Source organism: Aquarana catesbeiana, linkage group LG02, assembly GCF_042186555.1.
Source record: "Aquarana catesbeiana isolate 2022-GZ linkage group LG02, ASM4218655v1, whole genome shotgun sequence".
NCBI classification, from domain to species: domain Eukaryota; kingdom Metazoa; phylum Chordata; class Amphibia; order Anura; family Ranidae; genus Aquarana; species Aquarana catesbeiana.
Genome location: NC_133325.1, coordinates 460,595,990 through 460,623,024, shown reverse-complemented (window position 1 = coordinate 460,623,024; position 27,035 = coordinate 460,595,990). Strand labels below are relative to the sequence as shown.

At 43.4% G+C, this 27,035-nt stretch overlaps 1 protein-coding gene across 1 annotated transcript in view; it reads left to right on the top strand.

The window, feature by feature from the left end:
• The first annotated feature begins 5,972 nt into the window (after positions 1 to 5,972).
• Positions 5,973 to 27,035, top strand: part of LOC141128393 (uncharacterized) — a 38,245-nt gene continuing 17,182 nt past the window's right edge. The window contains exons 1-2 of the mRNA XM_073615662.1: positions 5,973 to 6,113; positions 19,802 to 19,884. Of these exons, the coding sequence (XP_073471763.1) occupies positions 19,810 to 19,884 (75 nt within the window). The 5' untranslated portion in view covers positions 5,973 to 6,113; positions 19,802 to 19,809. The remainder of the gene's footprint in view (positions 6,114 to 19,801; positions 19,885 to 27,035) is intronic.

Here is a 27,035-nt window from a genome sequence, read left to right as displayed (position 1 = left end):
CACTTGAAGACAAAGCCCTTTCTGACACTTTTTGTTTACATGAAAAAATTATTTTTTTTTGCAAGAAAATTACTTTGAACCCCCAAACATTATATATTTTTTAAAGCAAATGCCCTACAGATTAAAATGGTGGGTGTTTCATTTTTTTTTTCACACAGTATTTGGGCAGCGATTTTTCAAATGCATTTTTTGGGGAAAAAACACACTTTTTTAAATTTGAATGCACTAAAACACACTATATTGCCCAAATGTTTGATGAAATAAAAAAGATGATCTTAGGCCGAGTACATGGATACCAAACATGACATGCTTTACAATTGCGCACAAACGTGCAGTGGCAACAAAATAAATACATTTTTAAAAGCCTTTAAAAGCCTTTACAGGTAACCACTTTAGATTTACAGAGGAGGTCTACTGCTAAAATTACTGCCCTCGATCTGACCTTCGCGGTGATACCTCACATGCATGGTGCAATTGCTGTTTACGTTTGACGACAGACCGCCGCTTGCGTTCGCCTTAGCGCGAGAGCAGGGGGCGACAGGGGTGCTTTTTTTTTTTTTTTCTTTATTATTTTTTTGCTTTTTTATCTTATTTTTAAACTGTTCCTTTCATTATTTTTTTTTTAATCATTTTTATTGTTATCTCAGGGAGTGTAAATATCCCCTATGATAGCAATAGGTAGTGACAGGTACTCTTTTTTGAAAAAATTGGGGTCTATTAGACCCTAGATCTCTCCTCTGCCCTCAAAGCATCTGACCACACCAAGATCGGTGTGATAAAATGCTTTCGCAATTTCCCAATGGCGCTGTTTACATCCGGCGAAATCTAAGTCATGAAATGCTCGGAGCTTCCGGTTTCTTAGGCCATAGAGATGTTTGGAGCCACTCTGGTCTCTGATCAGGTTCCCTGTTGAGACAGGAGAGCCAGAGAAAAACACGGAAGACGGTGGGGGGGGGGCATTCCCTCCCACGGCTTGCAAAAGCAGTCTAGAGGCTAATTAGCCGCTAGGATTGCTTTTACATGAAAGCCGACCGCTGGCTGAAAAGAATGATGCCAAGATGATACCTAAACCTGCAGGCATCATTCTGGTATAACCACTCAAAGTCGTGAATGGCGTACCTGAAGACAAAAAAATGGTTAACAATAAAGCACAGTAAACGGTAAAGTATAAAAAATTGCATACCTGAAAAGCAAACATGATAAAACATAATAACAATAAAACATTGCAGAATAGAATACAGTAAAAAAGAGCAGAACAATAGAGAGAGAGAATAGAGAGAGAGAGAGAACAATAAAACGACAACTATTTTTTTTTATTTTATATTTTTTTTTTTTTACACTTTTTTTGTAACTAACTTTTATAACTGTAACCGGTTCCAGGTTCGGGTCTCTCAAAATGCGATGGCATCTTGGGAGACCCTGTGAAAGTGTGCCTAGTCTGTGCAATGCTGTACCCTACGCAGGTGCTAGCAGGTATCTGGGCTGATCCCGCTAACACTGCGTTTTTGGGAACCCTAAACTGCTGGGGACGCACCACTAAGGGAGGTGTACGGTGCATGCGTGGGTGTTAGCGGTACTGGCGCTAACCTGACGCTGCCTGGGGCTGGTGCTTGCCAGTTCACCAAAACGCTACCAAAAAAACTGTTAGCGATCGCAGGGATCAGGCCTGACTCTGCGAACGCTGCAGTTATGTGTTTAGTGTTTTGTAAGTGTCAGTGATCGATCGATACTGCACTTGGGTGGGCTGGGCTGGGCCGGGCGGAGGGGCAAAACGCAGGTGCTAGCAGGTATCTGGGCTGATTCCGCTAACACTGCGTTTTTGGGAACCCTAAACTGCTGGGGACGCTAGTATAGATCTGATCGGATCAGATATTGATCCGATCAGATACTATACCACTAAGGGAGGTGTACGGTGCGTGCGTGGGTGTTAGCGGTACTGGCGCTAACCTGACGCTGCCTGGGGCTGGTGCTTTCCAGTTCACCAAAATGCTACCAAAAACACTGTTAGCGATCGCAGGGATCAGGCCTGACTCTGTGAACGCTGCAGTTATGCGTTTAGTGTTTTGTAAGTGACAGTGATCGATCGATACTGCACTTGGGTGGGCTGGGCTGGGCCGGGCTGAGGGGCAAAACGCAGGTGCTAGCAGGTATCAGGGCTGATTCCGCTAACACTGCGTTTTTGGGAACCCTAAACTGCTGGGGACGCTAGTATAAATCTGATCGGATCAGATATTGATCCGTACAGATACTATACCACTAAGGGAGGCGTATGCTGCGTGCGTGGGTGTTAGCGGTACTGGCGCTAATCTGACGCTGCCTGGGGCGACGCATATCACCGCCGGGCGATCAGGGGGCTAAACCTTTATTCTGTAATAAACAGCGGGTGCCCTGACACTATCAAAAATAAATGAACTAACCAGCGTCACCCGTAACACTTATACGGTGATCAGTGGTGAAAGGGTTAACTAGGGGGCAATCAAGGGGTTAAAACATTTATTAGGTAGTATATGGGGGTCCCTGTCGCTATAAAACGCTGACGGCAAACCTAAATATTTACGTCCCTAACTAGCGTCACCAGCGACACTAATACAGCGATCAGAAAAATGATCGCTTAGCAACACTGGCGACAGGGGGTGATCAAGGGGTTAAAACTTTATTAGGGGGGGTTAGGGGGGTACCCTAGACTTAAAGGGGGCTAACAGTAACTGCCCTAACACAGTAACTGTCACAAACTGACACCATGCAGTAATCAGAAAAAAAAAAAAAAACTGCTTGGTGTCAGTGTGATGGGGGGGGGGTGATTGGGGGGTGATCGGGGGACGATCGGGGGGGGGGATCGGGGGTGTTTTGTGTGCCTGGCATGTTCTACTGACTGTGTGTGTGTTTGTGCACTCACATTGATGTCTTCTCTCCTCGGCGCCGGAACGGAAAATACCGAGCCGAGGAGAGATGACATAATTTCCTTTGCTGCTGTTTAGCATACAGCAGCAAAGGAATGTTCTGATTGGCCGGCAGCGATCGCGAGGGGGGGGCCACGAATGGATGGCCTCCCCCTCACCTCCGATCGCCGGGGGACAAAAGAGGACCGCCTCCGATCGGACCCCCCACCTGCAGGAGGCAGATCACATATATGTACGTGATTCTGCCTGCCCGTGCCGCCTTGCCGATGTAAATCGGCGTGAGGCGGTCCTTAAGTGGTTAAAGGGGTTATAAAGTTTCGTGTTTTTCCTATGCATTAAGGTGAGAAAACACCTGGCAGTCACCGGCCCCCCAGCCCCCCCCCCTTGTTTTACTTACCTGAACCCCTTCATTCAGTCGGCGGGGACGCGCTGTCTCTCTCTCCATGGGCTCCCGGCTCTTGATTGGATAGATTGATAGCAGTGCAGCCATTGGCTCCCGCTGGTGTCATTCAAATCCAATGATGCAGGCACCAGGGGCGGAGCCGAGTCCAGCATTGGGCCTCTATGGACGCCCAATGCTGGACTCGGGAGCGCGCCCGCAAGGTAATCCCCCGAGAGAGCGCTTCTCCTAGTGGGTTATCTGATGCGGGGAGGAGCCGAGACCCACGAGGGACCCCTAGAAGACCAGGATCGGGGCCACTCTGTGCAAAACGAGCTGCACAGTGGAGGAAAGTATGATATCTTTGTTATTTAAAAAAAAAAAATACCCTTACAATCACTTTAATCAGTCACAGAACCTGTGTGATTGGTATGTGTTTGGTTCTGGCTATGTTCACATTGGAGGCAGGTTTGAAATTGTGCGAGTTCCATAGTTGCCAACATTGTAAAAAAAAAATGTGGGACACTTTTGTGGCTGTAGGGGGAGCTGTCCAATAATTAGGGGGCGGGGCATTCGTCAGTAGGCGTGGCCTAGCAAAAATAGACAAGTGCGGCGCGCGTAGCGCGCTGCGGCGAAAAATGGGCGTGGTTTACGTGAAATAGTGGGCGTGGCTTAAATGGGCATGGCTCTAGAGGGTGTGGTTAGAGTCTGAGATGAATGAGGGATGGAGAGGGGGAGAGAGGGGGGGAGAGGGGGAGAGAGGGGGGGGGGAGAGGGGGAGAGAGGGAAATGACGGGACAGCAGGCCCAGATCCTACACAAAAAAAATATGTGTATTCTAGAAAGTTTAACAATCAGCAGATAAAGATACTCCAAACACCTGGTGTTAGCACTTCAATCATCCCGGCACCATGGTTGTTATGGTGTCAGGATGATTGAAGTGCATTATTTCTATTATTACATTGTAATATAAAATTAAATCATTCAACTTACCATAATGCAGAATCAGTGGGAGCCCCGAGTGTGTCACCTGCCACGTCGCCTGCCACCAGCCATCCGTCCTTGCATCAGGTGTCCCAGCAGAATCTGTCCTTGCATCAGATGTCCCCAGCGGAGCCCCTCTCACACCAGGAGTCCCCGGCGGAGCCCCCCCTTTACACCAGGAGTCCCCGGCGGAGCCCCCCCCTCACATCAGGTGTCCCCGGCAGAGCCCTCCTCACATCAGGGGTCCCCGGCGGAGCCCCCTCACATCAGGGGTCCCCGGAGGAGCCCCCCCTCACATCAGATGTCCCCAGTGGAGCCCCCCCTCACACCAGGAGTCCCCGGCGGAGCCCCCCCTCACACCAGGAGTCCCCGGCGGAGCCCCCCCTCACAATCAGGAGTCCCCGGTGGAGCTCCCCCTCACACCAGGAGTCCCCGGCGGAGCTCCCCCTCACACCAGGAGTCCCCGGCGGAGCCCCCCCTCACATCAGGTGTCCCCGGCGGAGCTCCCCCTCACATTAGGTGTCCCCGGCGGAGCCCCCCCTCACATCAGGTGTCCCCAGTGCCCCCCCCTCATCAGGTGTCCCCAGTGCCCCCCCTCATCAGGTGTCCCCCCTTCATCAGGTGTCCCCAGTGCCCCCCCTCATCAGGTGTCCCCCCTTCATCAGGTGTCCCCAGTGCCCCCCCCTCATCAGGTGTCCCACAGCGGTGCGCGCGCCCCCCCTCCTACCTCAGAGGTGTGTCCGCAGCATGGCTAGAACCCCCCGCCCCTTTCCATATCAGACTGGCAGCGGGGCGGGGGGTAGGCGGGCCGAGGCGGGGCGGGCCGAGGCGAAGCGGGGCGGGGGGTAGGCGGGCCGAGGCGGAGCGGGGCGGGGGGTGGACGGCGACGCAGAAGCTTCGTCTAGCCCCCCCCCCAAGCCGTCTTCCTTAACTTCAATAAAATGGCGGCCGGCGGAGACCTCTAGCGGCGGCGGTTTCGAAAACGGGAACCGGATTTTTCGGGACATTTCCCGGGACACCACAAATTCGGGAATGGAGTCCAAGTCCCGGGAATGTCCCGGGAAATCCGGGACAGTTGGCAACTATGGAGTTCAAATGAACTCGCACGATTTCAAACCCACAATTCAATGTGATTGAGAGAAATCTGTGCAGGTTCCTGCACAGATGTCTATTGAAATGGCCCCCCAAAAGTAGTGCAGGAACTACTTTTGGGAATCGATGCGGCGCTGCAAAGTCGTTGCCGGCAATAGGCTCCGATTTGTCAAATCGCATGTTAAATCAGCCTAATGTGAATATAGGCTTAAAGAGATGAGGTGGCAACCCTACCTTGGACACCTGTTTTCTGTGTCTGTTCATGAAGAGTCAGCACTTACAGTTTTTATAGCTGCTTTTCATTTTTTGGAAACCCTGCTGAAGCTCCCCTTTAATATAGTGTTGTCTTTTATTCCACACAAGAAATAGATGTTTTCACATTCGCAATTGATATTAGCAGTGACCAAACAAGAATTCCTCTCAGAACAGACAATTAGAAAGAGGCTTGGATGTCTAGAAGTCTAGCAATCCAAAAAGAGACGTGGATAGCAAGAAGTAGAAGATATCCAGAACGAGGCTTGGGTATCAGTAAAGCCCGCTATCCAGAACGAGGCTTGGAATAATCAAGGCGCTTTCTGTGTGTGGCAGTTACTGCAGACTTGCGTGCTATATAGAACTACACCCCCCAGCATCCCTTGCAAGGCCCCTGTCGCAACCCCTATACCTGGGCAGACTGAAGCCGAGGCTTGGAGCGCCCGTCTCATCCCCACCATTGTTGCTGTACTTCCGGCCAGGTCCAATTTTCTGCTTATAAAAAAGGTAGATTGCGGCTCCCGGTATGGTTGGATGCGGGTTTATGGCATGTGGATGTGTCTAGGGCAGTGCACGGGGATTAGAACGGTGTGTGTGGTGGAGCTCGGCAGGCCATACAGGCGACATTCTGTGCAGAGAGTCACAAGCTGAGCTGTCAGTGCAGCCTATTGATAGCTGAGTGTACAGGACTGCCTGCCCGGCCACACAGTCATCTTTAGTCTCCCATAGGAGCCCTGTGTAATCTCTGCTCACTAATGTTCAATGACAGTGCTGGCTGGAGGGGGAACGATGGGGGGAATGTTCTGCTATTGGAATCCTGCCTTGTAAATATGTATAAGAATGTGTATTGTGTGCCATGTACTCTCCTCTACTACTGATCACTATATACAAGATGCACTATTCTACCCAGCTAACACCTGCTATTTCTGCATTGTACACATTCAAAGAGATGGAAACAAGAACACCATGACATGTAAACTTTGGTGTCACTCAAAGGATTGAGGTAACCTACTGCAACGCCTGCGCAGTGCTCTGATGTGATCCCAGCCTCAGGGCCACTTCGCACTACAATGCATGTGTTTTTGTGCATTTCGGTTTTAACAACCCATTCACTCTAGTGGGCTGCCAAACGCACAGAAAGTAGTGCAGGTGCTACTTTTACAAATCATGCTGCACCAAATTGTACCAAGCAATTTGGTGGCTGCAAGCTCACTGCGTTTGGGGGTGACATTAACAAATAATGGTGCCCACGCGTGGGTAAGGTGCACGGAACCTGGCCTTTTCCGCACCGCGTTAGGCCCCATACACTCTAGGCAATTGCCCTGCTCTCCTGAATGCCTTTCTCCTGTCAGGAATAAAGCTGCATTAAAAATGTGTGTGCTGGATGAGCAGCTGTGTCCATGCTGTTGCTGCATCCTAATAGACTTTATTGGGCTGCCTGCACTCAGAAGCTGGGGGTCTAGCTGGCGTTGCACAAAATGTTCTATTCGCTGTATATGGGCCTCTGCACCACTGTGCATGAGACCTAAGAGATGATTCTGACATCATTCAGAATTTATTGCGGTGTGACATCTGACTATCAGTTGACCTTTTTTCTGACTTGCGTCTGACCATTGCTATATACTTGTATAGGATTGCAAAACCCATTCAAAGAAAACAAAAGCCCATCAAGGCTGGCTCTTAAAGTGATTGAAAAGTCTTGTTTTTATTTTTGCTCTAAAAATAACAAGCATGTTCTTACCTTCCCTGTGTAATAGTGTTGCGCAGAGCAGCCCAGATCCTCCTCTTTGGCGTTCCTGGCCCCTCCCTCCTATTGAGCGCCCCCATATCAAGCAGCTTGCTATGGGGGCACCCGAGCCACAGCTCTGTGTTTCTATTCAGACACAGAGCTGCGGCCCGCCTGCTTTCTCTCCTCATTGGCTGACTGACTTTGACAGCAGTGGGAGCCAATGAGGAGGGGAGTCTCGGGCAGCCGAGACACTGCTGCAACATCACTGGATCTAGAGGGGGCTCAAATAAGTATTAGGGGCTGATGCACACAGAAGGTTTTTTATTTGAATAAAGTATGTGTTTTTTTTTTTTTTAGAATCATGCTTACCTAGGTGGATGCAGCATCAGTCCCCAGTGCCTCTAACACTGAGAACCATGCGGTCGATTACCGACGATCACTCTGTTCTCACAGCTCCGTGAGCAGAGAGCTACAGATTGTCAGTCACAGCTCTCTGCTCTGCCCCTTCCTCGCTCATTGGAGTGCTGAGCTGTGGAGGGGGCGGAGTGGCTGGCTCAGGCTCTCAGTGGCTCTCTGAGAGGCTGAGCCGGAAGTCTGTCCAGTCACCTGGCGGATCCCGACTCCATGGTCATGATGACGTGGAGCCTGGACCGACTTTTGTGGCGTCAGCAGAGAGCAGAATTCAGCCCGCTCTCTGCTGAAAACGGGTCACAGGAGTGCAAAACCAACTGCACTCCTGTGATTTATAGGAAAAGTACAGCCAAACAAGCTCAGGTTGTACTTCTCCTTTAATGCATAGAATGCATTGAGATAAAAAAAATACCTTCTGCCATTGCAACCACTTTAACCCTTTGCTGCCAGAGCCATTTATCTTTTTTTTTTTTTTTATGCATGCATGTTTAACAACTTACTGAGACACAGTGAGAGGAACGGATGCCATTCCTCTCTTTATGTGATGCCAGAAACCTAGAGTGGTTTCAGTCTCATGTAAACAAGCCATTACTGGCTTGTACAAGCATCAGATCAGACTGATCTTGATTTGAACTGATGCTTTGGAGGGTGGAGGGGAGATGTGGGGGACCCCAGATCTGTCAGTAAAGAGAACCTGTCATGGCCCATGCTATCACAAGGATTTTGTTCATCCCTTGTGATAGCAATAAAAGTGATAAAAAAAAAAAAATCAGTCTTGCATGCAGTGTAAACGGCCATCGCATCACACATGTTGGTTATAGCCGCAAACGTCAGAATGAGAGCAGTAATTCTAAATCCAGACCTCTTGTGCACTGGCAACTTGTAGAGGCTTTTAAACTGTTGCTTAGGGAAATTTTTAGGTGCTGTAATAAGGTGCTGTTCCACAGGCGTACGCCGTTTTAAAGCGTGACAAGGTATCCATTTACTTAAGTGTTTTATGTTTGTTTTACCAAAAAATTGAGTATTCTGTTGAGTTTGTGTGCACTAAAATTCATTAAAGTGTATTTTTTTCCGAAAAATTGTGTTTATAACTACTGCGCAAATACCATGTGACATAAAAAATTGCAACACCCACTATTTTATTTAGGGCCTCTGTCCTAGATATATATATATATATATATATATATATATATATATATATATATATATATATATATATATATATATATATATATATACTATATTACTAAAAGTATTGGGACACCTGCCATTACATGCACATGAACTTTAATGGCATCCCAGTCTTATGCTGGCCATACACTATACGAAAAATCGGCTGAAAAATCGTTCGTATAGACACTTCGTTCGTTTTTCGGCAAGTTAATGGGCACAAATCGATAATCGTTTGTGACGTTTTTGTGGGGAAAAAACGAACGGGAAGTTTGGAAAATTTCTGCCGAACGTACGATAAATTGCAAGGTTAATGTGTTTCCCGTCCGAACTGTCTGCACTAGGTATATGTAAAAAAACGAACAAAAAATTATTTATTCATGTCCACTGAACAATTTATCGGTCATTATATGATGGCACGATCGTTTGCGGTCACGGTCGAACGTTCTTTTTTCGAAAATGGGTTCGGCCGATTTTCTGTATAGTGTATGGCCAGCATTAGTCCGTAGGGTTCAATATTGAGTTTGTCCACCCTTTGCAGCTATAACAGCTTCAACTGTTCTGGGAAGGCTGTCCACAAGGTTTAGGAGTGTGTCTATGGGAATGTTTAACCATTCTTCCAGAAGAGCATTTGTGAGGTCAGTTACTGATGTTGGATGAGAAGGCCTGGCTCGCAGTCTCCGCTCTGATTCATCCCAAAGGTGTTCTGTCGGGTTGAGGTCAGGACTCATCCATGTCTTTATGGACCTTGCCTTTTGCTCTGATGCGCATCATGTTGGAACAGGAAGTGGCCATCCCCAAACTGTTCCCACAAAGTTGGGAGCATAAAATTGTCCAAAATGTCTTGGTATGCTGATGCCTTAAATGTTCCCTTCACTGAAACTAAGGGACCAAGCCCAACCCCACACCACAATCCCCCCCCCCCCCCTCCACCAAATGATTTGCACCAGTGTACAAAACAAGGTCCATAAAGACATGGATGAGCGAGTTTGGGGTGGAGGAACTTGACATGCCTGCACAGAATCCTGACCTCAGCCCAGAGTTGAAGTTGTAGCCGCAAAGGGTGGGCCAATTCAATATTGAACCCTACAGACTAAGACGCCATTAAAGTTCTTGTGTGTGTAAAGGCAGGCGTTCCAATACTTTTGGTAATATAGTGTATAGCAGGGATATGCAATTAGCGGACCTCCAGCTGTTGCAGAACTACAACTCCCATGAGGCATAGCAAGACTGACAGCTACAAGCATGACACCCGGAGGCATGATGGGACTTGTAGTTTTGCAACAGCTGGAGGTCCGCTAATTGCATATCCCTGGTGTATAGTATAATATAATATTTTGTGGTTTTAAGTAATTTTCAAGCAAAAAAAATTTAGATTTTACTTTATAAGTGAGAAGTGTCAGAATTGTCAAACGGCTGAAGTGGTTAAAATGCACATAGGCCTGAAGATTACTAAAATCTCCCCAGAAAAATATATATTTTTCTGACCGTGGATACTAGATGGTTTCAGAGCATGTAGTAATCAAGTGACTTTACAGAACATGAGAGTAAAGATGTAAACAATCACCTAGGTCAGAGCAACCTAGGGCCCTTTTTAGGCACCCTAATCGGTTGTTAGTCTGTTTTGACATGTTAGTTTACGACTGATGGCTGGGATATGTAGGGCATGATTTGAAATGGTTTGTAAATGTAGCTGTTTGTGTTATGAATGTTGTGTTGTGTGTGTGTATACCGCAGGCTGAGGCTGGGTTCACACGGGTGCGATCACAGACATCACATGTGATTCGCACCACATTGCTGTGCAGATCGCTTGCGATGTCTGTGGATGCGAATTCAGCCATTCAAACTGTATGGCTGAAATCGCATCACATTCTCACCAAAATGGTGCAGGACCCTTTTTTGGTCTGCACTTGAATCAGATCGCACTGTGATCTGCGAACCGATCTGTGGGTGTCATTAACTTTACATTGACTGACTGTGGTTCACAGATGTCAGTGTGAACTGCCGGAAATTCAGGTGTGATTGTGGGGACCAACACAGGAATTGTGCTGGTTCCCGCATCGCACAAGTAAGAACCGAGCCTGAATAGTCATACTGCACTCTTCATATTTTTATATTTTTTATGACAAAATACGTTTTTTAGTATTGAACAAATTCTGGGAGTCGTTCATGTTATATACAGCAATTATTTTTTTTTCTGTTTATTTTTATTTTTTTTGCTGTCTTTGTCCTCACTATAAGACTTCCCATTGAGGACAGGTGCTCACTAAGACATTAAACAATGGGGAATCCTATCAATAGACATACAATTCAAAGTGCAATAGCCAGAAAGACCTGTTTGGTTTTGGTACAGGCAGTCCCTGAGTTACAAACAAGGTTCTGTAGGTTTGTTCTTCAGTTGAAATCGTATGTACAGTAAGTTGGAACAGATAACATTTTTTTTTTAAGTGTAATTCCAGCCAAAAAATATATTACATTTTTTTTGGATAGCATAGGCTATAACCACTAAAGATTCACCCAAATTTCGGCCGCCGAAACATATCAGCCGAAAACGGTGTTTTTCGGCATTTGGACAAAAGAAGAAAACAATGACAGCATGAGGAAAAGACAATTGAATCCTATGTAAGTCATCTCTAATTCCGAAAATGATGTCTAAAGTTTTTTGCTTTCCTATATCATTCCCCCCTAGATGAATAATTAATACATCTGGAGGTGGAAAACGCTGAAGAAGCCTACCTATTACAGGCATTAAATTCTCCCAAACCATACCTCTTCCAAACCTAAATTGTTAGTATACACTCTATTCTTAGCTCTCCGATGTGCCCAAAACACATAGGAATGTCCAACAATCCATATTATCAGGCATTTACCTGAAATTAATCAAAAAGATTGATTAGGACGAATATATAAAAGATAACTGTTAGATTTCCATCTACCAACTTTCTTTATCAAATTAGTATCTAATCCTAATCTAGCTGCTTCTGTAGCTGCTCCAATTCTAAAAGAGTGTGAAGTAAGATGTGAATTTTGTAAATTTAATCGTTCTAAACATCTTTTAAACACACAATTGAATTGATATCTTGTCAACGGAGAACCAGACTCATGTATGAAAAATTTATCATACATGAAAGGTCTAATAGAACAGTATGTTTTCATCAACCGAACAGGGCAAATAGGAGAGCTACTACACGCATATAAATTAATCCAAATACCTTTACCTAGTTGGTCGGTTTTAGATCTTCTTCTAATAAAAATTCTTAACATTGAGTCAGAAATAATAATATCATTGACCTGAATAAAAAACAATTCTGACACTCTAAACGCACCAAAAAAACGAAATAGAAAAAACTGCTTTAAATAATACTGACTCAAAGACGGCAAAACAAACTTGTTCCGTGATTGAACAAAGGTCACCTAATACAACTGGAGTAATAGGTTTACGCTGATCCCAAGTAAAACTCTTTTTCTTATAACCCTTCAATGCTTGACGTACTGAGAAAAATTGCAAGCAAGAAGGTAAATTTTCAAGCTTAAGAAAAAATGAAACTCCGGAAAGGGTCCTTTGCACATAAGACCATGAATAACCTTTGTCGAATAAACAATTAAAAAATATCAGTACTAAACTTTCAGAAAAGGAACCTGCAGGTTCTCGGATTGAATTTAAAAAAGAAAGCCAAAGCAGCCAGGCCGATTGATATCCAGCCAATGTCGAAGGAGCAATTGAATTTTTTATATATTCCGATATGGGTCTCAAACCACATCCCATAATATGGGAGGACACTGTATTCCTACTCTGTCCGCATCTGGAAACAGCTGAAAAAATCGATCCATCTGTCATGTCATTGTCCTTACCTGACACATGAATTGCTTTCAACCAAATGTTCAAATGTAGACATTTGAAAATCAAGTAACGCAATAGGACAATGACCGGCGGAGATTTAGATGTTAGACAATTAATCGCATACATGACTCTTTTATTATCAGTCCTAACTAATATTCGCTTATTTTTAAAATAGGGACCCCAAATTTCTAGCGCTACAATTATCGGGAACAACTCTAAAAGGACTATATTTTTTAAAAGACCCCTCTGTTGCCATTTTGGATTCCAACGATCTGCACACCAGTGAGCTTGCCAAATTGCAGCAAAACCACAAGATCCAGCAGCATCAGTGAACAGAAAAAAGTCTTTATCCAAAATAAACTCCTCTTGCCATACAGATTTTCCATTAAAATGTGTAAGGAATTGTAACCAATCTAATAAATCCTCTCTCATATCATGAGTTATTCTAATATGAGAAAAGGGTGATTTTAAACCTGAAATAGACACATATAATTTTCTAGAAAAAACTTTGCCGATTGGCATAATTCTGGAAGCAAATGCTAACAAGCCTAATAGCGATTGCATTTCTTTTAAACATACTTTTTTCTTTCTTATTATAACCAACAATAAAGCCGAAAGTTTATTTATCTTCTCTTCCAGCAGCCTAAATTCCATCAATTCTGAATCAATGGTAATACCTAAAAATTCGAGACAAGTTGAAGGCCAGGCCGTTTTTTCTTGTGCTAGTGGAATACCAAAATCACTACAGATCTTAAAAAATGTATCTAATAAAAAATGCACAATCAAAAGAATTGGCTAAACCTAAAAATAAAAAATCATCTAAATAGTGAAGTAAAAATTGAGAATCAGACTTTACACTAACCACCCACTCTAAAAAAGATGAAAAAGACTCAAAATAAAAACAGGACAATGAACAACCCATTGGTAAACATTTGTCAAAATAAAATTGCTTATCAATGAAAAAACCTAAGGAATTAAAACATTCTGGGTTAATAGGAAGAAGGCGAAATGCCGATTTAATATCGGCCTTCGCCATAAGGGCCCCTTTACCTAAATATCTCAGTTTGGACAAAGCGTCTTCAAACGAGACATAGGTAACCGACGAAAGACTATTATCAATCTGATCATTAAGAGATTGACCCGTAGGGAATGACAAATGATGTATTAATCTAAAAGAATTTTTTTCTTTTTTCGGTACAATACCTAACGGGGAAATTTTGAAATTCCTAAAAGGAGGAGAACTAAAAGGACCTGCAATCCTACCTTCTGAAATTTCCTTAAAAATCTTTGAATAAACTACATCTGAAAATTGATCTACAGATTTAAGATTATTAACTAGGGTACACCCTATACCTGAAAATTTTGGTAACCAAAATCCATCCCTAAAACCTTCAATTAACAACTGAGCCGTCAACTTGTCTGGAAACATTCTGAGCCACGGGAGCATATCTTGCAACTTCACCAGTGTAGTTGCCTTTTTGAACCATCCCTGATTGCTGGTTATTTGTTGACACCTTTTTGAAACACTGTGAAATTGGATGTGTTCCTGTGCAAAAAGCACACTCATGTCGATATTTGCACGAGTTTGGCCATTTGCACTGACCATCGTTGAAGTTGAAGCAAATGCCTTTTCTATAATTGGAATTGTTTGCTGGCTGAGAACTTTGGCTCTGCTTAACAAAACTTGGTCTTTGGGGAAGAAAAAGATTGAGCCAAAGGCCCACGTCCTTCACTCCCCAATGCAATGTTGGATGAACCGACAATTTTTGCCGAAACGCCTCATCATAATTAAACCATGCAGTGCCACCAAAATTCTTAAAAGCCTCTAAAACAATGTCCAAATGTTGAAAAAGGCCAACGCTTTTTTCCGGAAATTTCTCACACATAATTCCCGAAAAAATGCAAAAAGCCTGCAACCAGTTATTAAATGACCTTGAAACTGGTCTCCTTCTATCATCCTCTTCTTTCTTTTCTTTATTGATAAACTCTTTGGCAGAAGGGAGTAAAGATAATATATCTAAAAATTCTCCTCTCCAAATTTTTTCTTTTACTGTAATAGATAAATGATAACCTAACGGAGAAATTTTACAAGCCATGGGTTCTTTTAAACATGTTTCAGGTAAATTCTGTGATCTAGCTAATTGATATAAAGCATTAGAATCTGAGGACTGATCATTAGCTAACAAGCCACTAGATGGCGCCCAAACTCCCATAAGAGTATTTTCTTGTGCTGGTGAAGCTCGAGCCTGACTAGTAGCTACAGAAATATCTTTAGCCAATTTAGCCAATAGCTCAGCTATATTCACTAAACTAGGAACAGTATTTAACTCACCCTTCCCTTGTATTTGTGTGTGCTGACCATCCTGAGATATCATTAAGCCTTCTTCCTCAAATTCTCTGTGTGCTTGACTAATGGTAGATGGATTGCCAGTCAATTCAACAGAATCTCTATTACTGATCTCAGGCTGTGCTATTTGTTGCCATAGCGATGATTCCTCCTGTTGAGGAATGAATGATTGCCGTGTTGAAGCCCGGCCCCTAGCTCCGCCTCTTGACACGCCGCTTGCCACTCCTCCGGCCGCACCTGCTGCCGAGCTTCTACTTATTCTGTCGTTAGTTGACGCTCTGGCCGCGCCCCTAGCCACGCCTCTCGATGCGCTTCCTCCTCCCGAAGCCGATCGCTCCATTCGCCGGGCTGCTGGCGGTGAAGGGGAGTGTCTTCGGCGAGGGATGCGCCTCCTCTTCACCGCTCCACTTCTCGATGCTGAAGGGTCACGAACTCTGACACGGAACTTCTCCACTTTGTCCAGCGCCTTCCTCTTCCTGCCGTGACGCCGGCTCGCTGGAGATGGGTTCCGCCACCGACATCCTGACTTCGGCCGCCGAGCTTCCCGGACCTCCTATGGCCGTTGTGGCTCCCACCGGAGCCTCTTGACACGGAGCCCGAGGTTGGTCTAGGCATTGCCGGATCCAATCTTCACCTCCTTCCTCTCCAGCCCTCTCGATCAGCCGCCGCATCAGGCTCATCTTCTGGCCTCAGAAGACTCTGTTTGCTCAATGGAGAAAAACTCCTAGAACACCACAGCTCCTGTCTTCTGAGGCGAATGAGTCTGACTGGACGGAACCCCGTTTATATAGCCTTATCCTTTACTGGATCTGACCAGATTTATCCAGCTTTCATCCCTAGCACCCCAAAAGGCCCGGGAAAGTCACATGTACTACTCCCCCCAGGCCATGTGAGTACCAGGTGTCCACCTGAGAGCCTCAGCTGGCTCCCAAAGGGGAGACTTGAAACTGCCCCATCCTGCCGCTCTCCCATGAGGAAAAAGGGGGTTATTGAAACCTTTTACCCCTTTTTCCTATCATATTAATTAAAATTGATGATATTAACCAATTTCGCCTGGAGAAGTTTTACACCCTTATTGACCAGGCCATTTTTTGTGATACGGCACTGCGTTATTTTAACTGACAACTGCATGGGCGTGCAATGCTGTACCCAAATAAAATTTATGTCCTTTTTTCCCACAAATAGAGCTTCTTTTGGTGGTATTTGATCACCTCTGCGGTTTTTATTTTTTTGCGCTATAAACAAAAAAAGACTGACAATTTTGAAAAAAAAAACAATATTTTTTACTTTTTGCTATAATACATATCTAATATCAAAATGTAAAAAAAACGAATTTATTCAGACCAATATGTTTTCTTCTATATATTTTTGGTAAAAAAAAATTGCAATAAGCGTATATTGATTGGTTTGCGTAAAAGTTATAGCGTCTTCAAAATAGGGGATAGATTTATGGCATTATTATTATTATTATTATTATTATTATTATTTTTTTTTTTACTAGTACTACTGACAGTAATCAGCGATTTTTTAGCGGGACTGTGACATTGCGGTGGACGGATCGGACACTTTTGACACTTTTTTGAGGCCAGTGATATTATTACAGTGATGAGAGCTAAAAATATACACTGATGACTGTATAAATGACACTGGCAGGGAAGGGGTTAACACTAGGGAGCGATCAAGGGGTTAAGTGTTCCCTAGGGAGGTGCTTTCTAACTGTGGAGGGAGTGTACTGACTGGGAGTAGAGAGACATCTCTGATCCTGATCACTAGGAACAGACGATCTCTCTGTACTCCCCTGTCAGAACAGGGATCTGCTTTGTTTACATAGGTCACGTTGTTTTCATGCAATAGGGCTGCCCTGCCGTAGTATATATGCGGCAGGCAGTCCTTTAGTGGTTAATTAAAAAGTCAAATATAATGCAATTTATTTATAAAAATACAAATTTTCCGTTTTCGACTAAGTACGGTTTCGGCACACAAATTTCCATTCGATGCACCCCTAGTTACCACCCCTGTAACATTTGTTTTGCCGTCTGTGCCCCTGTTCAGAAGATGTTGCTTCCCTTTCTGTCACTGTGACAGTTGGTTTTTGAAAATTTTCAGTTGTTGTGGAAACCAAGGATTGGTGATAAAGCTTCAGTGGAGACACCTTTTTCCCATGATAACTCCGTTCCTAGGGGTAGATTTCTTCTCACTTCCTGTTGTCTCCCTCTGTTTGTAAGTATGAGCTGTATGTAACTTGGGGACTGACTGTGTACTGAAAGCATCTCCGTCAAGTTTAAAGTGCCTACATATTCTTCCAGCGGCCCACAGAAGGGCAAAGCTGTCCCCCCTCCCCCCCCAACATTGAGCCAGGACTATACTACTGCTATCAAGCGGAGGTTACTCACAGTACTACATGCGTTCTTTCTGTGCTGGGTGCTGAAGCAGTGTTCCTGAACCCTGCTGCCACTCTGCAAGCTTTCCAGAGATGCCCAATGTGGGGGACCCAGTCTTAGACATGGCGGGCCACATGCAGGGAGAAGGCAGGCTGCGTGTTGGGCAGTAGGGGTTTAGGGGCTGTTGTCCTTCCCTTTTTTTTTTTTTTTTTTTTTAATACGGTTTAGCACTTTACAAAGCACTGGCATACTTCAAATGAACACAGAATGCATTCACTGTAGTGCACATATACACAAATAGCGTTTCCGACCAAGCCTTCCTACCAAGTAGAATGTTACATTTGTGGACTGCTGCTGTCCATTTTTACGCCTGCACTGGAAAAAAATTGCTCATCAAAATATAGTTGGGATGTAAAGCTGTCCATACACTAGTAGAATTTTATTTGAAAATACTCGTTTTCAGAACATTCGTTTGATGTTTGCCTAGTAGAGTGAATTGTGGTTTTCAGTAAGTGTGCAATGCCACTCGCAGTTGGTAGCTAGTATTGCAGCTCTTCAGTCACCTATGTACATTGAAGGAGTGTTATTCTGTATGAGACAGCAATAAAAGTATTTACAAGATAAGGATGCTGAATTTGAAACAAATTTGAATATAAGCAGTATGTATTTTGTAACATTATATTAGTAGTTCGTATTCGTTAGCCACATTAAACTAGAATTGTCCTATAACATTGAAAACATTTTGTATTATCTCTAAGCCAGTTCTTTAACGGCAAGAAGTGGATGAGACAGGCTTCATAATGTCTTCAGCATTACAGAACAATTCCATTTGAATGTGACGAACACTGGCCATATACCATGACCTGGATAAATGAGAACCTTTACAGACATTATTTTCATAAAATATTAATTTTTCAACATTGTGTAACTCCCTGGTGCTCAACTTGCATCTCTTTGGTACTTGCTATGTGACCCTTGGACTCCAGCAGTCTGTAGTATTAGAAGTATTGACTTGAAAAGGAGTAAAAAATGTGATCTCTAGTAGCCTTGTGTAACATGCCTCTAGTCTCTGACTGCCTTGTGCAGCAGGTCTCCAAAGCTGTAGCTTGTCCAATGTATCAGACCATTGTTTCCTCTAGTATGTCTCCAGTCTTGCCCAGCATTACTTCCAGTATAATACCCATTACATGCAAGCTCCCACTGTATTATTATTATTATACAGGATTTAAATAGTGCCAACAGTTTGCCCAGCGCTTTACAACATGAGGGCAGGCAGTGCAATTACAATACAGTTCAATACAGGAGGCATCAGAGGGCCCCGCTCATTAGAGCTTACAATCTAGAAGGGAGGGTCAAGTGAAGCAAAACTTAATAACTGTGGGGGATGAGCTGATGTAGAAAATAGACATACAGTTGTTAGGTGTGGGTAGGATAGGTTTCTCTGAAGAAGAGGGTTTTTGGGGATTGTCTAAAAGCTAATAGAGTAGGAGATAATCGGACAGATTAGGGTAACGAGTTCCACAGGATTGGAGAGGCTCTGGAAAAGTCCTGGAGGTGAGCATGGGAGGAGGTGACGAAGGAGCTAGAGAGCAGGAAGTCTTGAGAGGAATGAAGCAATTGATTAGGTTGGTATTTTGAGATTAGGCTAGTGATGTAGGTGGGGGCTGAGTTGTAGTTGGCTTTGTAAGTTGTTGGTAGTATTTTTAATTGAATTTGTTGGATGAGCGGAAGCCAGTGTAGAGATTGGCAGAGAGGGTATAGCATACTGAACGGTTGGTAAGGTAGATGAGTCTAGCAGCAGCATTCATGATGGATTGAAGGGGGGATAGATTATGTAAAGGTAATCCAATGAGAAGGGAGTTGCAGGAGTTGAGGCGAGAGATGACCAGCGAGTGAATTAAGAGCTTTGTTGTGTCATTGGTTAGAAAGGGGCGTATTTTGGAGATGTTCCGGAGGTTGAGGCGGCAGGATTTGGACAGTGATTGGACGTGGTGCTTAAAGGAGAGTTCAGAGTCCAGGACTACACCTAGAACCTTGGCATGTGGGGATGGGCTTATAGTTGTGCCATCGATTTTTGACCGCGATCAAGGAAGGGGGCACGTGGGGGAGGAAAAATTATAAGTTCAGTTTTGGATAGATTGAGTTTGAGGAAATGGTGTGACATCCAGACTGATATATCTGAGAGTAAATTAGTATTATAGCCCTAATCGGGTGTTTTTCTTTTGTGACAGTTGGATTGTACTTTTTTTTTTTTTTCTAAATTTTTTTTTTTTTTTTTTTTTTTTCCTCCCCAAATGTTTACTTTCTTTTAACCAGCGTTTCAAATGGCTGAGTGTGAGACAGATGCTGAAAGCAGTCATTCTATGGATGAAGACGACACAGGAAATACATCCTTGCAGGTAATTGATGCAGTTTTTGTGGAGTCATTCCCGTATCCTTTTTGTGCATTAACACAGGAAAACTTTTTTGTGATGCTTCAGATTTTTGGCTTTTCTAAAGGTAATAACAAAAGATATATACTCTGGATCAGACCTCAGGGTTACATGCATGAGTAGCTACAGAAGATGCAAAAATAGAAATTGTATATAAGTGGAATTGGATCTATTTCTCATATAGACACCATTCAAGCAGGCAGCAATATTAGATATATGGCACCCTTTTTCTTGATGCTTTAAATATACAAGTACCACTTCCAGTAATTTTAAAGCATAGTCTCAACACACCTTAGGTGCCGATTGTAAAATTATAGAATACTTCAGGGCCCTGGAGTGTGGAATATTGATCTTATGATCTTAGATATTATTTGTTTTACTGTTACGTTAATATGTATTTCTATTCACTAAAATGTAGTTGTTTAACGTCTCATAATGCACTTATTTTGTGTTCTTGGTTCCGATGTAATTGGACTTCCTGAGTTTGTATGTTGGTCTAAAAATGATTCCAGTGTGGACATCAGTGTTATTTTCATCTACAAAATTTAACACTATTTTAGTCTACTAAAATACGACTAAAACAATTCAGATTCAGAAACCATTAAATTACAGTTTTTGTTTTTTTTTTTTGTATTTCTGTTTCATAAACAAAAATATTGTTTTTTGACAAACTTATTATTATAACTTTACTAAGACATTATATATCACAAACAGCTAAATCTGTGTCTGTACTGCATAATCAAACCTTATACCATAAATAATAACACGTTATTCGATTTTTACTCCAGGAGTATATAATGAGTTTTGCAATGCTAGAGAATGCTTAAATAATGCATTACAATTTAAAGTGATACTAAAAGTCTTGTTTTTTTTTTTCTTTTTTTTTTAGTTAAAAATAACAAACTTGTCATACTTACCTGCTATGCGCAGTTGGTTTTGCACAGAGCAGCCCAGATCCTCCTCTTCTGTGGTCCCTCAACGGTGATCCTGCACCCTCCCTCCTGTTGAGTGCCCCCACAGCAAACAGCTTGCTATTGGGGCAGCCCAACCACAGCTCCCTGTGTCCATTCAGACACTGAGCTGCAGTGCGTCTCCGCCCCCTATATCTCCTCATTGGCTGACTGACCTTAACAGCAGTGGGAGCCAATGGCACCACACTGCTATCTCAGCCAATGAGGAGAGGAGTCCCAGGCAGCCGAGACATTGCTGAAACATCTCTGGATCTAGATGGGGCTCCGGTAAGTCTTAGGGGGGCGGAGGGGGACTGCTGCACACAGAAAGTTTTTTTATTGTAATGCATAGAGCGAATTAAGATAAAAAAAACTTCTGCCGTTACAACAACCATTTTAACTAAACCCATTAGATTTTATCCAACTAAAATGTACTGGAGATTTTGGTCAATTAAAATATGACTAAAACAATTCAGATGACTAAAATACAACTAAAACGGCATTTTAGTCAAGTCTATGACTGAAACTAAAGTGAAATTTTACATCAAAATTAACATTGGTGCACATGGCATTATCTTATGAAACTCCTTATCTGGTAGAAAGTGTTAGGGTTGTCACATGAACAAGGAGTTTTTACATTTGTATTAACTAAACCAGGGTTATAACCATACCTGCCAAGGTGAGTCATACTGGGGTAACATCCAGTTAGTGGTATGTATCAGTAGTACAAGATGTCCATGGTTGACAACAGGAACCAGCATAATTCCATGCGGTCTGCCTGGATACAGGTGTTCTGGTCCTTAAAACTAAAATCATTTAAAGTGGTTCTAATGGCAGAAGGATTTTTACTTTCAGGCATTATGTGCATTAAGATGAAAAACCTTCTGTGTGCAGCAGCTCACCCAGCTCCCCCCTAATACTTACCTGGGCCTCATCTCGATCCAGCGATTTGCACAAGAGCAGCGGCTCTCCGAGGACTCTCCCTTCTTATAGGCTGAGACAGCAGTGGCGCCATTGGCTTCTGCTGCTGTCAATCAAAGTCAGTGAGGAGAGAGAGGGGGTGGGGCCAAACCACGGCTCTGTGTCAGAATGGACAGATGAAGCAGCGGCTCAGGATCCCCCATAGCAAGCTGGGAGGGGCCAGGAGCATCAGTGGGGGTCCCTAAAAGAGGAGGATCAGGGCTGCCCTGTGAAAAATCACTGCACAGAGCAGGTAAGTATAACATGTTTGTTTGTTTAAAAAAAATAAAATAGCCTAAAATATCACTTTAATGTGTGAAGGGAACGTCTAAAGAAAATTACGGTACATGTTTACCATGGTGAATCTGAATCAGCAGGGAACATTCAACCGGGTAGGATGGACACCTTTATATGAGTTACCAAATGTCACAAGATTATAGCTTTATGGTATAACTACCATAAACTTGAGTCTTCATCTCAGCATGAGCTGCACATCATGAGCTTCACAGAGCTGCCATTCAGGAAACCATTCTATCCAGTGACCAGTACACAGACACATTACCGTGATGTAAGAAGCACCAATCCTAGAAAAAAAAGCAACAGTCTCACAGTCATCTTTCAGACTATATCCTACAGCTGGAAAAGCTTGGACGTGGGGAAAGACAAGGGTGACTTTAAACCACAATGTGAGAAATTGTTAAGAATATCAGGGGACCATTAATGGTATGTGCAACTATGTCAGGGAAGTCATTATATATGGGGCTGCTTGAATTTATACAGTACCTTTGAAAAACTATTTATACCTCTTTCTAATTTTCCACATTTTGTCATGTTACAACCAAAAATGTAAATGTATTTTATGTGATAGACCAACACAAAGTGGCACATAATTGTGAAGTGGAAGGAAAATGATAAATGGTTTTCAATTTTTTTTTACAAATCTTTGAAAAGTGTGACATGCATTTGTTTTCAGCCCCCCTGAGTCAATCACCTTTCACTGCAATTACAGCTGCAAGTCTTTTTGGGGATGTCTCTACCAGCTTTGCACATCTAGAGAGTGACATTTTTGCCAATTCTTCTTTGCAAAATAGATCAAGCTCTGTCAGATTGGATGGAGAGCGTCTGTGAACAGCAATGTTCAAGTCTTGCCACAGATTCTCAATTGGATTTAGGTCTGGACTTTGACTGGGCCATTCTAACACGTGAATAAGCTTTGATCTAAATCATTCTGTTGTAGCTCTGGCTGTATGTTTAGGGTCTGTGTTCTGCAGGAAGGTGAACTTCTGCCCCAGTTGTAAGTCTTTTTCTTCTAAGATTGCACTCTATTTGACTCCATCCATCTTCCCATCAACTCTGACCAGCTTCCCTGCTGAAGAAAAGCATCCTCACAAAGTGATGCGGCCCCACCATGTTTCACAGTGGGGATGTGTTCAGGGTAATGTGCAGTGTTAGTTTTCCGCCACACATAACGTTTTTGCTTTTAGGCCAAAAAAGTTAAATTTTGGTCTCATCTGACCAGAACACTTTCTTTCACATGTTTGCTGTGTCCCCCACATGGCTTCTCGCAAACTGCAAACAGGACTTCTTATGGCTTTCTTTCAACAATGGCTTTCTTCTTGCCACTCTTCCATAAAGGCCAGATTTGTGGAGTGCACGACTAATAGTTGTCCTGTGGACAGATTCTTCCACCTGAGCTGTGGATCTCTACAGCTCCTCCAGAGTTACCATGGGCCTCTTGGCTGTTTCTCTGATTGATACTCTCCTTGCCCAGCCTGTCAGTTTAGGTGGACAGCCATGTCTTGGTAGGTTTGCAGTTGTGCCATACTGTTTCCATTTTCGGATGATGAATTGAACAGTGCTCCGTGAGATGTTCAAAGCTTGGAATAATTTTGATAACCTAACCCTGCTTTAAACTTCTCCACCACGTTCCCTGACCTGTCTGGTGTGTTCCTTGGCCTTCATGATGCTGTTTGTTCACAAAGGTTTTCTAACAAATCTCTGAGGGCTTCACAGAACAGCTGTATTTTTACTGAGATTAAATTACACACAGGTGGGCTCTATTTACTAATTAGATGACTTCTGAAGGCAATTGGTTCCACTATATTTTAGTTAGGGGTATCAGAGTAAAGGGGGCTAAATACAAATGCACACCACACTTTTCACATATTTATTTGTTAAAAATTTTGAAAATCATTTATCATTTTCCTTCCACTTCACAACGCTTTGTGTTGGTCTATCACATAAAATCTCAATGTACATTTACATTTTTGGTTGTAACATGACAAAATGTGTAAAATTTCAAGGGGTATGAATACTTTTTCAAGGCACTTTATAAAGGCCAAGGATTATGAGGTCATGACGGAGTACTCATTATGGTGCAAATGCTGTTTCTTCTTGATGTGCCCATATTCCAAGATACAATTTAATTGAAGGGTTACTTCAGCTTTCTGCAAATTTCCCAAACCATCTTTTATGCTTTCCATCACCCCCAGCATATTGTAAAGAACTGTTCAGATTAAAAAAAAAAAAAAAAAATGACCATTTCCCTTTGCATAACTTCTATGTCCTGCTCAGGACTGTCTGCAAAAAATAAAATAGAAAAAGTGCAGTGCTTAAACAGGTGAATATAAATTCTCACATAATAGTCCGCAGTATCATCCGTCCATAGCTTCCACGAGTGAGTTCATTAAACACAAATATGTGTAATCTTCCGCTTTAAATCCATAACAGTTGCAAGCAGACACCAGCTTGTTCTCCCCCAACCACTCTGAGGCTTACCAGAGAGATTGTGACCCTCAAATGAGAGGTCAACAAATGCTTGTTGTTGCACCATTAATATGGAGCACCATGAAATGAAGTAAATCACAGGTCCGCTTTAACCCTCCATTCAGTCAAGGCCGGGCATATAAGCATAAAAAACAAGACAGACCACTTCCAATAGTGTAAATCTGGTATATATTTGACTTAAAATTGGTTATAAACACTCAATGAATGCTGTACATAGAAAGGCATGCCAAACTACAATTCCCAGAATCCTCGGGGTACACATGCATGCTCACTGACGTCACGCTTTCTGGCTCGTGTTTCCTCATGACATCATCAGGGCCAGAAAAGCTGTAGGTGGTTAACCCCACTCCACCCAGGAGGGCTGGCTGAACATTAGAAGTGCTCCCCCAGGGGCCATCCAGACTTATTCAAACTACACTCATGTGCAGTGCACTCTGCAGTGTGCAGTCTCTCCGTAGCTTCAGCAGCTAAGCTCAGCCGCTGCCGCTAGAGGGAAAGCGCGCTGTGCATGGGCAAATTTTGAAGGATTTGGGAGCGGCCACTGGGGATACATTTCGCCTTTCCTGCCATTTGACCAGAACAAAGGGGGTGTTGGCCACTCAGAGCTTTTTGTAAACGGGCTGAGCAGGACATAGAAACATACAATGGGAAAGGGGAAGCTCTTTAATCAATTGCCTACTAGGCACTTTCATTCCCTTCCTGCCCCGGCCAATTTTCAGCTTTCAGTGCTGTCACAATTTGAACGAAAATTTTGAGGTCAAGCAACACTGTACTCCTATGGCATTTTTATCTTTTTTTTTCCCACACAAATAGAGATTTCTTTTGGTGGTATTTAATCACCACTGGGTTTTTTATTTGTTAAGCAAGCTAAAAAAGACAGAAAATTAAAAAAATAAATTTTTTTTAGTTTCTGTTATAAATTTTAGCAAATAAGAAATGTTTCTCCTTCACTGATGGGTACAGACGAGGAGGTACTGATATATGGCACGGATAGGCAGCACTGATCATCAGGACCCTGATTTATCATTGTTGATTCCCCCTGTCACGCTTCACGGTTACTGGCTGCCTTCTTCTCATGCTGTGACAGCTCGTTAGGAAAGGAATGACAATAACCGGCAAGTGTGTTTACAATGTGATCAGCTGTGATTGGACACAGATGATCACAACATGGTAAAGGGCCGCTGTGATTGGGTCATTGCCCCAATCTGTAATCCGCTGTGTCCTCAGAGGTGCCAGATAAGCACTGTAGCACAGTTCTGGGAAGACGTCAATAGACACTTTCTCAGGACTAGGCGACTATGATTTAGCTGTCATTCACCTTTAGCGAGGTCAAGAAGTGGTTAAAATTGAAACCGTGCTCTGCAATGTGCTGGAGTGATGGTAAGCCTGGGAGATTTTTTGGGGAAAAATGCAGAAAGTTGAACCGATCCTTTTAATATGGGTGCATCAAGAAGAAACAGTGTTTGCACCATAGGGAGCACCTAATCTTGGCCTCATACTCCTTGGGCTTTATACAATCCTTTAAAGCAGCACCCAAATATAATGACTGCCCATGCCATCAATGATTCCCCCCCCCCCCCCATATGCTTAACATTTGATGACATCTTTGGCTTCCTTCACATCCAAGCTTGTCTAGCTGTAGGAAATAGTGTGAAAAATGATCGATAACACTGATTTTTGTCTAGGATAGTGCTCCATACACCAGGGTTATGTGTCTGTGTACTGATCACTAAATGCGGGTGGTTTTTAAATGTCAGCTTTGTGAAGCTCATGATGTGCTGCTCATGCTGAGACTGTGCCAGAAGTGCTGACTCACATTTGTGTTAATTGTGAAGGCTATGCTTTTGTGGCATTTAGCAAATATCTCATTAGGTGTACATCCTCCATTTCAGGACAGCATAAGAGTATGAATCTGCCCACTAAAAACACAAGGCTACAGACAAAAAAAGAACAAGCCTAGGCTTGCTACCTTAGGGCCTTGTGCTTTCTCAGGCCTAGCAGGAACGACATCAGAAAATTGATATTGCAAGTGCTCTGTGCTTTTTTCAGGGGCCTCCCAGGTTATCCAGCTCAGATTCTACCTCAGGGACAAAGGACCTGCCTGGCTTGGGTAGGTGAGATTGGGAAATGGATGTCTCTTCTAAGGCAGGGCTGGAAGTTCCTGATCACTAGGTCACTATAGCCACTGAAAAAAGACCGGCAACCATGTCAGGGCTGTGTTGCATTAGAGCCTTGTTTTTATTGTCCTTATCCCACCTGCAGTATACTGTAGTTTTCTTTGACTGTGACTCCCATTTTCTAATGCTTATTATTTCCTGCTGAACTGCACGTTACCTGCAACATGCAACCCACATCTGATCCTGCAGGCTCTAATAGTTTTCCCAAAAGATTCCTATCCATCCCTCATATCATGAATGCATA